General features: G+C 42.7%; 1 protein-coding gene across 1 annotated transcript in view; it reads right to left on the bottom strand.

Moving 5' to 3' along the window:
- LOC127653525 (bromodomain adjacent to zinc finger domain protein 2B-like) overlaps positions 1-15,590 on the bottom strand; it is a 111,287-nt gene that overhangs the window by 21,651 nt on the left and 74,046 nt on the right. The window contains 14 exon segments of the mRNA XM_052140215.1: positions 1,031-1,063; positions 1,403-1,447; positions 3,453-3,518; positions 4,410-4,475; positions 4,698-4,759; positions 4,845-4,937; positions 6,025-6,241; positions 7,301-7,402; positions 7,646-7,754; positions 8,532-8,592; positions 10,370-10,660; positions 11,204-11,804; positions 14,492-14,739; positions 14,742-15,084. Of these exon segments, the coding sequence (XP_051996175.1) occupies positions 1,031-1,063; positions 1,403-1,447; positions 3,453-3,518; positions 4,410-4,475; positions 4,698-4,759; positions 4,845-4,937; positions 6,025-6,241; positions 7,301-7,402; positions 7,646-7,754; positions 8,532-8,592; positions 10,370-10,660; positions 11,204-11,804; positions 14,492-14,739; positions 14,742-15,084 (2,337 nt within the window).

The following is a 15,590-nucleotide window of genomic DNA, read 5'->3' as shown; positions in this document are numbered from 1 at the left end:
AGGATTGGGATGCGTTCGGGTTTGTAATGAATGAAAAAACAAACAGGGTTATCGAACTTGTTTTGTGCACGCGCCCTCACTCACAGACACGTGTGAATGGACAAATTAGGGGCAGTTCACACCAAACGTGTTTTTGCGCACATCTGTTCTGTTTTTCCATTGTTTAAACACGTGGTGCACGAATGTTTTTGACATTTGCACCGCGTCTCGCTTTTTCTTCAGCGTCTCACGCAGGACCGGCATATTATAAACACCATGTCAAGTTAAAAAGAACTCGAGTCACCTGTGCTCCATTTCATTCTTTGCACTGTGTCTAGATTGTTTTTAGCGCAGGTGTCACAAATATTTAACATTCTGAACAAGTTCAGGCTGTACTGAGGGGACTGTTGCACTGTTTCATATTATTCCAGATTGTTCCGCACCAAGTGAAGTTTCAGCACATAAACGATATTGGGCAATGATGTTTTCCCCTTCTGCTCTGGTGTACTGAGGGGCTGCCGTGCCTTGTTAGAAATGTCTATGTTTACTGTTTCAATACTGTTAAGAAAGTTGCCTATATGCTTACATAAAATACATCCTATTGCAACAGAACTTGCTAGGAGAAGAAATTAGACAGTAAGCGATTTCGGGTACAGGCTTAAAATCTGATGGTTTCATTCGGGCCGGGTTGGGTCGAGCCACACGGTCTCGGGTACGGGTCGGGTTCAGTTCCATTTTAAGGTCTGTGCAGACCTCTAATGAGAGTGTGTACCCGACAGGCTCCACAGACACACACACTCACGCATACACATTCACACACACACAAACAAGGCACGGGACTGCTGCATCAAAGCCAGTTCTCTCTCATTGACACACATAGCAGATGTAGGTGATGCAGTTTTTTCTCTCTTTTGTTGCTTGAAAAGCCATGCAGAAGGAAAATGTAGTTTTGACTGCAGCCAGTGCTACATTTAAACATGTGCTGCAATGACATCATATCACAACCAGGATTCACGATGCGAGTGTTAGATGTACAGAAGATGAAACATACCCATACCATATCTAGTCTATGCCTCTCCATCTCCTGAGAGAGAGAGAGTTGGCAAAGTATTATGAGACAGAAAAAAAAATAAAAAAATCACAGCGTCATTTAAAAATAAACTAAAATAAAGTAAAAAAAACTTTAGCCTGTAAGCCCAAAGAGACAGACCCCACTCCCAAAAGCATGAAAAATTACCCAGAAAGAACCAAGAGATTGTTAAAACAGAATCACATGAGACTTGCCACTTTATATATATATAATAGATTTATCCCATAATGCACTATCCCTCCCTCTTTCTATCCCTCCCTGCATTTTTCACTATTACTTTATAAATGGTCATTATAAGACCTATCATTTATGAGAGTGGTGACTGACACCTACCTGGTGCTTGAGAATAACAGCCTGTTGACGTCTCATCTCCTTCTCCTGCAAACACGAAACATAAAAACTATTCAACGCTGCACCAAAACACTAATTATGACACCGTCTACGAAGAAACTCCCAATCACAGACATGGCTGGGCCTTCAGTCCGAACCAAGAGTTTAAGACAACATGAATTTTTACGAATTTAAAGACCCCATGAAATAGTTTGGTCAAAAATGCGAAGAGCTTCACAAGACTTTTGGTGAATGAGGATTACATTTAGACACGACCATATACGCCCCTGCAAATAAAAGGAATCAGCTATTTTTCTTTGGTTCATTGTCCCGGAACAAAAACCTTGTAAATTTGACATGCGTAAATCAGCTATCATGAAACTTTGTCAACCTTTAGAGTACACTAAACGTCAGTAAAAGTAAAAAAATATATATAAATAAATATTGTTTCAAAGCAGGTTTAGAGAGAATAGTGAATTACAATCTCATTTTCTGAGAAATGTTATATTTTATTTCATAATAAATGAAATTATATGTTGATTTAATTTGATTTCAGACTATGGCTGTCAATACAATAAAATAATCACGATTAATCCAATGATTTCAGAATGAAACATTAATGTCAAATGATGTCAACATTATTTGCACTTGTTTTAACTTAATTGTTTTGAGGACCCCCAAGCACCCCCTTGCTATGTGGTCCCTGGATGCTAGTCTGAAAACCCTTGTACTAGCATATAGATGGCCATGAAGCTAATGGCACTTTTCCACCACACGTTACGGTTCAACTCAACTCTACTCGCTTTACATTTCTGAGCTTGCATTTCCACTGCAGTTTAGTACCACATCAACGTGGGTGGGATTATAGTCTGATCGTCATAGTTGCGCCGCCTACTGCCATGACAAAACAATAACACGACCGTTAGCTGTTAGCTACTAGCTCATTGTGCTGCATAAAGCAGTTGTTGCATCATGGTGATTTTACACAAGGGTAACATTTAAATTGGCCTGGTTGTTTTAGAAGCTTTCCAGTAGCTGGTCAACTAAATAAAGTGAAGCTTTCAAGCAGAGTATAGAGTTAACGTAACAAAACGTACCATCCTCCATCGTGGATCAATGCCAGTCCAGGGCACTCTAACTCCCATTGCTCGCTGGTTTATATCGCGTCCATTTGGTCGAACCACTTCCACTTTTCCTTGATGGTTCTGTAGTCACTTAAGTTTTAAAAATTTTCCTTACACTGTTGGTTGGTCCGGTGGTAGCCACGTGCGGCCAACAGCTGAGACACTTCCTGAGAGACTTTTTCATTTCGCTCATCGCTAACGAGTGGATCATCAGCACCTCGTTTATTGACCACGGTGTGGTTTTGTGCACAGCCATTTCTTTTTCACAATTCGGAAGTCGCTTGAACAAACGATACTGCTATCGCTGTTCCTAACTTTAAAACTAGCGGGTTGGCGTCGCGTATCGGAAATCCAGTGACGCTGGTAGTGACGATTGTCTCTGACCAATCAGTGATCTGCAGGATTTTGGCGTCACATTTAGTATCGGCTCGGCTCGCTTGGAACCTCGACTGAGGTGGTACTAAAAAAAGTATCGGGAACCAGGTACTATCCACAGTGGACAACCCCAAAATAGTGAGCAGAGTCCAGTTGTACCGTGCAGTGGAAAAACCCCATTACAGACATGTATTAATAATCCTATTTTGAATTCATGGGGTCTTTAAATTTCATTCAAATAGGGGAACCCACTTAGATCAGGTTCAGTATTACTGTGAGAGCATCATGTGTACATGAAAAGATTCTTGGAGCATCTTTCATACTAAACCACAGACTCAAACGGTAAAAATCTAGATGTCAAACAAATTTCCCCCACAGGACAGCTGACATCAGTCAGACAGAGGCTCTGCTCCTTTGTTGTGACTGAGGAATTTTAATGGTTAGCCGGGGTAGGTAATAGAGTATTTCTTGGGTGGGGTGAGGGGGGTGTTTGCATGGGGATGAGTCACAGTGCATTGAGTAGGTGCAGTGTCTCTTCTCACTCAAAAACTGACCTTTATTCGCTTCTCCGCCTCCAACATTTTGGCATTGGCAGCCTCCTCTCGCTTTTTTCGCTTTGCCTGCCAGTGCAAAACATGTCTGGGTCAGCTGGGTATAAACCCAAATTAAACACGCTAAACCAACATCTGTTTTATTTATAACTTACACTAACACGCTGATTAATGCGTCTATGAGAGGAAAAGCTGGAGCTTACATCCAAACATTCACACAAACACAGAAAAGCCTTTCTGTCTCGAGTCTTGCTGTTCACAATTTTTACAATTACGCATTTGGCAGATGCTTTTACATTTGCAGTGCGTGCACGGTAATCGTGTGATCACTTTGTGATGTCTGGAAATCGAACCCAATGGTGTAGAGCTGCAGGAACCCAGTTGGCCTTTTTGAGGTTACTCTAGCTACAGATCACTGGGTCAGGGCGTTTTCTTCAAGAGTTTGTGTCAGAATCAACCATGAAATCTTCACAATTATTCAATATTCCTCTCTGGTTCTGACAACAGCAATATACAAAGAAAGGTGAATTAGTTGAAAATTTGAATACGTAATTACAAACAGCAAGAAATCCTGTTCAGAATGGCTTGCCAAGCGTGTCAGCTCCAATTTGATTTTGCCCAGCCAAAACACTTTTGAAGCCTCTATAATTGGGTGAGTAAAGTAAACAGTGTCTTTCTCCTGCCACTTATGCAAGAACTGCCATTGTCTGATGGGAAAAAAATATATATCTAATTTACCTTTGGTTTGAAACACAGGAGGCAGCAAATTTAATATTCAAAAACTGTCCACCAAAACCAATTTAGCATTAGTCCTGCCGGAAATTATGCACAATTCACAGCCCCAAAATGCTGGTGAGTGATTCTGCTGTGGTCTGGGCTCCATGTTAAACAGGAACTGAAGGGGGTGGCGTGTATTTTAAGAATGTTAAGCTTAATTCTTTTTCTGCAGTCACTCCATACCTCGAGAATCTGCTGTGCGCGGAGTTCCTTCTCCATACGGATTTGCTGAATACGCTTTATCTTTTCCTGGTAGGAGAGGAGGAGAAAGTCTGTTAATTGAAAGTGCTGCTGTGCATTTAAAAAAGTCCACTGGCAGTCGAGCTGCAGTCGTAGAAGCCCCATCACTCTCTGTTATGAATTAATGCTTATAATCCGATGTGACATGACCCTCAGAATGACCGAACTCTGAAGTTTTCCCATAATGCGGGATGTGTTACTCAGAGTGTAAAGGGTGTGTGAGTGTCTAACCTGCTGTTTGATAATCTTCATCTGTTCCTTTTGTTTTCGCCTTTCCTCTGCGGCCATAATGGCTGAACGAGAGAGACAGAGTGGTTTCAGCGACATCTCTGAACATCTATGTGAGCGGTTGAGTGCTATGTGTGAGGTGTGTGGTACCTTGCTGTTTGCGGGCTTCTTTGGCAGCCCGTGCAAGTGCCTGCTTCTCGAGCTTCCTCATGAGCTTCATCTGGGCGGCCTGCCGGGCGATTTCTGTGATGAGGAAAGACAAACCCCTTCATCAATGTCCAGCCCAGTGTTACCTGCACCATTATAGCATCGATGCTGAATCTACAGCGCTATGGTAAAATCATTTTCACTTTCCCCGGGCCTACAGTCTGAATTGATAAATAGACTGGCTACCATGAAATAATGCTGAGACCCATAGATGAAGCACAAATGTTAACCTTATAATCCAGAATTTTGCATGGAGGGGTTAAAAGATCAAAGGCAGACTGGCATTACTTATGTCTTAAATGACCCATCAGTTTGAGTGTTCTGTAATATTACACCACTGTATATATAGTGTGTATGTATATATATATATAAAATATTAATTTATTGTTATTGTCATTTCTTTCTTTTCTATTGTATGTATTAATTTATGGCCTTATGCTAATATATAATTTATCTTTACTTTCTCTATTATACTAACTTGGTTAAGGCCTTGCCAGGGACGGATTACCGACCGGGCCAATGGGGCCAGTGTCCAGGGGCCCTTGACTGTCCGGGGGTGACCTGGGCTTTAAGGCTACATGAACAACGAACAGCCCCCTGCTCAACAACTTTTGGGCATGAACAACGAAGCTCTAAGCACTCCCAATGGTCAATGGAATTTGAAAGGAAGCCCTGCCCTAGAGGTAAAAGAGCCAATCACCTTTAAGACTGCCCGTCAATCAGCTCGAATATGCGCATGTGCATTATCTATACAAGCTGGGAAAATTGTGATTTAATTGCTGATTTGAAATATGTTCTTTGATCATATCAGGTTTAAGGTCTTTCCCCAATCAAGTAGATAGGAGCTGCCACTGTCATGACTGGAAATAGCATCCCGAGAGCATTCCAAAGATGACCGACATTGGACTGACTTTCTATAAAGACTTTGCTAGATATTAAATTATTACCACAATACCACAAAGTGTGTATGTTTAATATGTCTTTTTTCTTAAGTAACTAAGTATGACAGAGTGCTCCTTCTGCACAACACAATCTGTAGGAAAAACCAATCCAGCCAATGACCCTGTGCAGAATAACAGTTTTGATCAGCATTATTAGTAATATAGGAATAAAAGCACTTTACCCTGAGCCTCTAACTTGCGCAGTAATTTGGCTTCAGAGGGGCTTGGGAACTCACTCTCGCCTAGATTCGGGAGACGGCCCTTTCGGTGCCGGCTTCCCAAAACCCCACTGCCTCCCCTCGGTTGGCACTCCGAGTTAGGGGGACGACCTCGTCGACCCTCCATGGCCAGGATATGTGGGATAACCTCCTCCTCTTTCAGCAGAGTCCACTGCAGGCCCTGGGGGGGAGGGAGGGGACAGAGATGGGTCAGACTTATAAAAACGACAGTGGAAACACTGAAACTTTCCTAGTTTGGTCTGTATGAAACAGCATCTGGCTCCCTTGAGCAATGCTACTTTAGGAATGTTCAATTGACTATCTGATCCTTTCCATCTTTAAAGGGATAGTTCACCCAAAAATACAAATTCTCTAATCGTTTACTCACCCTCATGAATCCCAGACTTTCTTTTTTCTGCAGAAAAACAAACAAAGATTTTTAGAAGAATATCTCAGCTCTGTAGGTCCAAGTGAATGGTGATCAGACATTTGTAGCACCAGAAATCACAAAAAGGAAACATAAAAGTAATCCATAAGACTCCAGTGGCTTAATCCATGTCTTCAGAAGCCATATGATAGGTGTGGGTGAAAAACATAATAATATAGAAGTCCTTGTTTACTCTAAAATTCCACTTTCACTTTTACATCTGAAAGTCACATGTGGTGCCTGTTTAGTTTCACTTTCAGATCTGAAAGTGAAAGTTCAAGTGGAGTTTTAGTTTAGCTGTCTCTCACCCACACCTATTATCTCACTTCTGAAGATATGGATTTAAACACTGGTGTCATATGGATTACTTTTATGTTTCCTTTATGTGACTTTTGGAGCTACAAAAGTCTTGTCGCCATTCACTTTCATTGTAAGGACCTACAGAGCTGAGATATACTTCTCAAAATCTTTGTTTGTGTTCTGCAGAAAAAAGAAAGTCATGCACATCTGGGATGGCATGAAGGTGAGTAAATGATGAGACTTTTCTTTTTTGAGTGAACTATCCCTTTAATCTAAAGAATTGTTTTTTTTTAGGACAGACATGACAGACAAAACATGAAGTAACACCCTGTGGAAACAATAAGAGCTGATTATTGCACCAACTCCCAACAGTTTAAAAGGGGAAATTCAGAATCACAAATCACAATCCCTGCCCTGTTCAAGATGAAAGAGAGAAACGAAAGAGTGAAAGAATACCAGCACGAGAGAGACAGAGAAAAAATAAATAAAAAAGAGGAGATGAAAGGCATTCACCTGGGGTCCTTCTCTGGCTTCATAGAAGTCACCAACCCTTATTTTTGCACTGAAGCTAAAATTATCACGTGTGATGTCACTTATTCCGTATCTGGACAGATACTACAGAAGAGAGAATAATAGTGATTTTGTCAGACAGGATTATCCAGAGAGCCATTGGCACTATAATGGTACTAAACTGAAAGCAGCACAGCTAGCTAAGGTGACACTGGATCTTACACTGGTAAATGCTAACTGCACACTGGGAGAGGAAAGGGGTTAAACGGGTGGGGTGACATGATTCCTGAACGTTTGGAGGGTGGGTGGGGGCTATGCGAGATGGCAGTGGGGATGATAGGCAAATACCTTCATGACATCCGGGTACTGCCGTAGTCGCTTGCCGCATGGGGCGTAATACGCAACGTCTCCCTGAATGCGACCGCCCACTGTTTTGATCCTGGTCTCTCGTTGCCAACTAGAACAAAAACGAAAATGTATACAATATTACCATATTTAACAATGCTTTTTAACAGTGATTCAGTACCATGGTATCTTGTAAATGTAAACACCTTTGTAAATTAAAATGACAATCATTCATCATCAAAATAGCATGGTTTTGCCACAGCGCATTTTTGTATTGGTCCGTAAACTAGGGGTAAAATATTTGCTCTGACAACATTTCTATTCGATTACCATTTTTTACTTAAAAATGACGATGCAACATGAAATCTGAATTCGATTTGATGCAATTTCATATCTGCCTACCAATCACATTTATATAGGCTGTTCGTGGTTGTTATAAACATATAAAAGCAACATAAATATAATGCATCATAATCAGGAAAGAAGGCAACAATGAACCTTCTTTGGTCAAATGGACGCAAACGGTTATGAATAATGACACGGAAAGCGAACTCGGCAGCCTTTACATTCTTCATTTAAAGTGTGCTTTTTCCCTTGTGTGAAGGCACATGTAATCTGAGAAGGCATCTGTATCACATTGGGTTAAAATATAATAATGATAATCAATCGTTGAATTCCGTAATCGATGTGACAATGTTTCTGTTGCTTTGATGATTTTTAACCCCCCGTTTGTGGAAATGTAAAGTTGAGGAGGGTATTTTGACGTCTGCCGTTTTAATGTGATGTTTATGAGAGCTGTTGTGATGTGTTGCTTCAGAAGCGCTGAATCGACTGATGTTAACAGGTGTCGAGTCAATCTGCCACCAGCCTGTGTCACATGTAAACATACCCCATTTCAAGCGGAATCCGTAAATCATCTTCATTCATCACTCTCTTTCTCTTCGCAGAGCCTGAGACAAGACAACAGCCAGACAAAATACATTACAACACACACAGAGAGGATTAAAGAACTTACACAAACTCATTTCAAATAAACAGTTCAATCGGGGGCCTGGGTAGCGCAGTGAGTAAATACACTGACTACCACCCCTTGAGTCACGAGTTCGAATCCAGGGTGTGCCTCCAGTGAGTGACTCCAGCCAGGCCTCCTAAGCAACCAAATTGGCCTGGTTGCTAGGGAGGGTAGTCACATGGGGTAACCTCCTCGTGGTTGCTATAATGTGGTTCTCGTTCTTGGTGGGGCGCGTGGCGAGTTGTGCGTGGATGCTGCTGAGAATAGCGTGGGCCTCCACACGTGCTACGCCTCCGCGGTAATGCGCTCAACAAGCCACGTGATAACATGCACGGATTGACGGTCTCAGACGCGGAAGCAACTGAGACTCGTCCTCCACCACCTTGTTTTGAGGCGAGTCACTACGCCACCACGAGGACTTAAGAGCACATTGGGAATTGGGCTTTCCATATTGGGGAGAAAGAAAAACGTTCAATCAACTCATGAAAATGACAATCCCTCAAACTGAGCAGACAACCTCAAATACAACTAGATTTGTCGAGAAAATGTGAGTGGCGATTGTCCATGTGAAACTAGTTGCCATGATGATGAGGGGTTGCTATGCGGTTGCTATGGTGAGCACCATTCCCAAATCTATACTGTAGGATTTTCTGGTTGCTTGTTATGGCTCGTGTCCCTCCATCAATGTACTGTTGGTCAGATTGCTTACAAAAGTAATAGCTCGATAAACTAGATGATTTCAGGTATCATTCAATTCCATAGAGTTGCGATCCAAACTTACTTAGGGTAATAGGGCACTTAAGTATGAACAATAGTAACAGTGATTCTTTCCTTAGCAAGCACCACTAACAAAAACCCTCCTTACACCATCCTACCACACAAGAAGACACTAACAAACTCATAAAACTTGATCACGCACAACAACTATATCTCATATCTCGCCTTTAGAGAAGTGAAGTCTTTTTGCAAACAAAACGTGCTTTGACTGAAGCCCTAAGCAGCTCAAATACTGCTCAAAATGCAAATAAATCACAGTATCTCTCATCAGATATTACAGATTTCTCATCCTTTGCAAGGGACACACTCAATTCAATTTCTGCGAGGGATGCTGAACGGCGTCCAAGAGCAGATGCACTTCTGTGCCATGTTTGCTGGATTTGTGAGTGTTTTGTTTAACAACTGTCTCGGTTAGTTTCAGAAGAAAAAAAACTGATGAAGTCAGCCAAACTGAGGTAGTGACATGATGTGCCTCGGCTTACAGGTTAAGCCAAACATGGTTCCGGTGTTAACGCAGCCACCACAGAGAGAGCTCTTGTTACAGATTACATTTACCTAACCCTGAAACTGACCCGGTACATACCAAACACAAGAGGAAAATAAAGGAAACGGTTTAATACATATTCTGTTCTGTTTTTCTCCTAGAACACAGACCAAACCAAGCTCAGACAGAATGGTTAGGTCCAAGGACGTACACCCAACCAGTGCAAACGTGCACAAAGAGAGCTGAATGATGCCAGCCGGCGCCATTTATCCTTCTAAAATTAGACACTTCGTCATCTGAGTGTGACAGGCCGGCGCACACACAGACAAATGCAAAAACAAAAGGGCACACACACACACACACGAATATCCAGTCCCATACACACTTTTGAGACAGACATAGCCCAAAAGGAAGGTGTTGAGCATATCCAGTGTTTGACGTTGCATGTGGTTACCTGGAGAGGTCCCAACAGAGTATGATGAGGAAGGAGAGCTTTGATAGGTCAAGGCACCGGAGCTGCTCACAATGGTGGGTGTGGCCACACTGGAGGGCTTAATGACTTGGAGGTTGAGTGGCAGACAGTCAGACAAGCTGTGATTGGTGGCAGAGTTGAGATGGGGAAACCCCTTGCTAAGTTTCTGAGGGGTCTTCTCTCCATCTGTGTCCGTGTCCATGACTCCACCCTTGGGCTTCTTTTTACCACCCTCAGAGCCGTTCATCTCACTGTCTGAATTACTGTCTGACTCTGAAAAAGAGAGGGTGAGACGAAGGGTAATGAGACAGGGTTTTAGGAACTGATTTCCTAAAGGAACAAACCAACTTAAAAGAGACAGTTCACCCCATTTTGTCATCATGTAGTCACTCTCATGTCGTTCCATAACCTGTATGATTTTCTTACGTAGAACACAAAAACAGATGCTAGGCATAATGCCAGCCTCAGCCAATCGCGTTAAGACAATCTCAGTCTCATGTAAAGCCCAAAGTATACATCGGATTTGACGAGAACGCTTAGCATCTGCGCAGAGTCTACAGTACTTAATTTGACTGTGAATGAATAAACATGCTTCTCTTCAGGAGTTAAGACCCATACACATGTCTTTATGGTTCTTCAGACTTGAGCTATGTCTTGTACTAGGCATCTGGGTCTAACAGAAGTATATTTTGGGCTTCAGAAAGTAAAAAGTCATAAGGGTTTGGAACAACGTGAATTTAAAAAGCCATCCGCACTTTAAAACCTCTCTTTAACATTTGTGTCAGTCACTCTGCACTTGAACACACTGCATCTCACCTGAGAGACTGTCATCTGAATCCTCTTCGTCATCATCCTCTTCATCCTCCACATCATCATCCTCATCATCCTCATCCTCAGCAGAGTCATCAGACTCTTTGCTGCTGGGTAGCTCCTGCTCGGCTCCACTGTGGTGAAACAGGTCTACCAGTGACTGCACCAGGTGGTTCTGGGACAGACCCCTCCAGGCTTCTAACCCCTTAGGCGTCTTGCTTTTCCGTGGCTCACAGGTGCGGTTGGGAATGGGTGATGCAGAAGTTGGGTTCTTACGGCCTCCCGTGCTAAGGTTAACGGGCAGGTCGGAGCGAGATTTGGTGGTAAGGGCCAGCGGTGCGTCCTGGGTGCTCTGGAGGGCGCCATTGGGCTGGCCCAGACCCAGAAGTCCATGAGGGAAAGGTAGGCCAGAGGAGGCAGTGCCCTGCGCCGTGGGCGGTTTGGTCCGACCTGACGTTTCGGAGCTCAACTTATGTGGGAGCGCTGAGGAAGAGGATGACAAAGTTGAGGAAGAGGATGTTAGCAGCCCCGTCTTCTTGTTTATCTTATAAGGGTCCTGCTGTTTCTTTAACTGGAGAGGAAATGTCTTGTCCTGGGACAGGAAAGGCTACAAAAGGAAAAACAAAGAACGAGAGGACGGAAAGTCAATATTACATCCTTACAATGTTGTTCAAGTTTTTTTTTAAATTTAATTTCTCATAAGTAGTTATCACTTTTTTTTGTTCCACAATCTATTTCCCTCATGAAAAGTTAAACTGCATCACAGGGTTCTCTCCATAGTGCAATATTTCTAGTGTGCAATGTGTCTATAATACCAGGAAGATAAGACCATTCCTCTTTGAACATGCCAAACAAACATCTTGTTCAGTCACTTGTCATACCTAGACTGGACTACTGTAACGCTCTCATTGCAGGCCTCCCTGCATATGCAATTAGACCCCTGCAAATGATCCAGAATGCAGCAGCACGTCTGTCTTTAATGAACCACAGAGAGCGCATGTTACACCACTCTCTGTCTCTCTCCACTGGCTGCTGGTTGATGCACGTATCAAGTTCAAGGCTCTGATGCTGCATACAGGACAGTCACTGGGTCTGCTCCAACATACCTAAAATCATTTCTGCAGAGCTACGTTCCCACTAGAAGCCTGCGGTCGGCTAAGGAACGTCGCCTGGACTCTGTACATGTATGACGTTGTGTCATACAATTCTGGGTGCTCACACACCGCTACAACAATTTTTACATAAATTTTTCCAGATTTCTTCTGCTGCTACGTCAGTACGTCAGTGACATCCAGACAATCTCAATGATGACAGGCTTTCACGACAACGCATAACGCGAATATATGAATGAAGCGATTTCACGTGTTCAAGTCGCGGCATTCGCTTCATTAGCGCCAACCATTTGCAGTCGAATCTTTGTATTGACTTTGTATGTAATGCTTGCTTCGCGTTGTATGTGAACGCACCATTAGACTACGTTTTTTTTTCAAAATCGGACTATCAAATAGTAATTTAGCCCAGTTTTGTCCAGCATGGAATTCGGACCACAATTGGTGTAGAGGTGATTTCATACATAAATGACATTTCACAAATATATTTATGGACAAAAAAACGTTTTTAAAAAGTCGCCAAAAAGCTAGAAAAAGGGAGCTTAACTAAATGCCCCAAACAAATCTACAGGGAAAAGATGCTGAAGGAGTGGCTACAATCCTGTAATTACATGCTAGTATTTTAAATGCAAGTACAACGTTTAAACTCACATGTACACAGTAAGAACATTGTATCATTACATTTTTATTATTATTTACACAGTAGTTAAAGACACCTAATATAAAGTGGGTCTCAGCATTTAAAATGAAGTGAAACAAACCTCCAATTCCTTAAACAAAGCTACATGTTGGAAAGAGTGATCTGCATACTGAGTGTATTGACTGGTAAACAAAGAGTGGATGAGAAGAGCGAGATGGAAGGGGAGAGGTGGAGATGTGGTAATTGTGCAGGTTGTCATGTGGCTTAAGTGCTGGTGGAGGAAGAGTGTGAGTGAGCATAATGCTGCTCTGATTCGCTGAAACAGAGAACAACAGCACAGATATGACTCAATCAGCTCCTCAACGTTCATTAAAACTGAGGGGGGAAAGAAATGCTCAAACTCTGCCCTCTCTTCAACTGTTGAGCTCAATGGATTACAATCTTTATGGCACCATTATAGCTTCCTGACTCAAAGTAAGTAAACACATTGGGACAATAATGAAACAAAACTAGATTCGCAAAGATGTGAGCAGTGCTTGCCCATGCAAACCTCGCCGCTTTGCTTAAGGGTATTATCCCAAGTAAAAGAGGCCACTCCCAAATCTCAATGGTATATCCCTGGATAAGGCTTGGGTCTCACCTTCAATGCAAGTCTATGGGATTTTTCCACCCGTTTTATCGTCCTCCAGGTGAAAATCCCAAGTCTGATCACTTAGAAAAGATATACGTAGCATACATCTCCTCAACAAACTGCATGACTCTAGGTATCGTTCATATCGGTAGCACAAACAGTACAGGGTCTGTTCACATCCTTATCCTCAAGTAAGAAACTGCAATAGTTTTGCTTGCCTTAGCAAGCACAACTATAAAATCTAAATATTAGGCCAGTGTGAAACTGTTCCCTTCAGTAACATAATAATAAAACCACTTAATTACAAAAGGGCAAAAAGAAACTATATTAACCTCTTCAATAGTAATTTCATGGCAACAAAAGGAGAGGTGAGGGGAAAGGCACATTTATTACACTCATTTGCTGAAATCTGGACCCTTAAGAAGTCATGGAGTTAATTGCCTGTTGGTTTTGCTTCAGTAATTCTAATAAAGCGATGCACATGGTCACTTTCATTTACCAACTAAAAGCACACAGTAGGGAAGCCAGTCGTACTGATAAGAGAATGGAGCTGTCCGTTCTGTCCTTCTGCCTTAAACACACTCACAAACACACAAAAACGCACACCATCTCTATCTCTCTCAGTTACCCTGACCTTTTCAAAAAGGCTGGTCAATAAAAGAAGAGACACATCCTGAATACCAACAGCACCCTAAAAGCGATAATCCTAAATTGGCTTAAAAGATACAGACACAAATTGTGGAAAATTTGCTTTAGCTGGTTTGCTTTTCTGTAAAAGGAAAACGTAGACAATGGCCTTGAGGGGAAAAGGGAGATTAATATATGGATTTAAAGGCTGAGCATCTCTGTTACCACAGATTCAGCTCCTGCCAGACCAAGACCGTGGCAAGATCGAGGCAAGACCGTCCACTCACCTGTTTTACTCTGCAGTCATTGACGTGTGCTAGAGAACTTTCCAGAATCTTCCTGCTTGTCAGAGCGTCCAGTGCCAGAGCCTGGGGCTTGTGAGAGGAAGCTTGAGATTGTGCCTTGAGAGAGGGGGTGAGAGGAGGCGGTTTGGGGGAAGAGGACAGGGGGAGGGGCTTCGGAGGGGAGGGGACTGATAGTGGCTTGGGGGAGGAGCATAAAGAGAGTGGGAGTGGTTGAGGGGAAGAGGGAGGGTTTTGGTAGAAGGGGTTTTGGGAGAGGCAGTACGATGCTGTGGAGAACGTTTAGGCGAGGAGTTTTGACGCGACTGTGTGATCAACGGTAACGGTAACGGTTTAGCACACGCTGCCAGGCCGGTGGACTGGATGACGCTGGTGTGGAGGGGTCTCTCCCTGGCTCTGCTGCCTGATAGAGAGAGCAGAGAGGACTGAGACAGGGCTGAAGGTGGTGGAGAGTGATGCAGGTGCACTGGAGGAGAGGGTTCAAGAGATGCACCATACTGCAGGCTTCCATGGAAGTCCTTCAGCTCTGTTGATCTGGTCTTTTCCTTTTTATTGGGCCCCGAGTTTGGAGTCACAATCTGAGCAAATGAAAAAGAGAGAAGAGTTGCTCAAGACTTGGTCAAAAACACAAAAGTCCAAGTAGCATGATAAGCCATAATTTCTCTCTTGCGACAGCCAGGGTTTGACTGCCAATATGCCCATCTGATGAGCAGAAGCAATGTACAATACAACACAGTTGGTCACAGTGGTTAAGTCATAGTGTTGTGAAGTCTCTGACCCTTATTTTGGGGGATAGTTCACCCAAAAATGAAAATGCTTTAGTCATTTACTCGCCCTCATACCATCCCAGAAGTGTATGATATTCTTTCTTCTGAAGAACACAAATGAAGATTTTTAGAAGAATATCTCAACTCTGTTGGTCCTCACAAAGCAAGTGAATGGTGACCAGATATCAGAAGGTCCAAAAAGGACTTAAAGTCAACATAAAAGTAATCCATTTGACTCCACTCATTAAATCCATATCTTATGAAGTCCTTTTTTACTGTAAATCTACACGTCCACTTTCACATTCAGCCACCTACTG

Source organism: Xyrauchen texanus, chromosome 13 (genome assembly GCF_025860055.1).
Source record: "Xyrauchen texanus isolate HMW12.3.18 chromosome 13, RBS_HiC_50CHRs, whole genome shotgun sequence".
Classification (NCBI taxonomy): Eukaryota; Metazoa; Chordata; class Actinopteri; order Cypriniformes; family Catostomidae; genus Xyrauchen; species Xyrauchen texanus.
The sequence above is the reverse complement of the archived record's forward strand: the minus strand, read 5'-3'. Positions and strand labels throughout refer to the sequence as shown.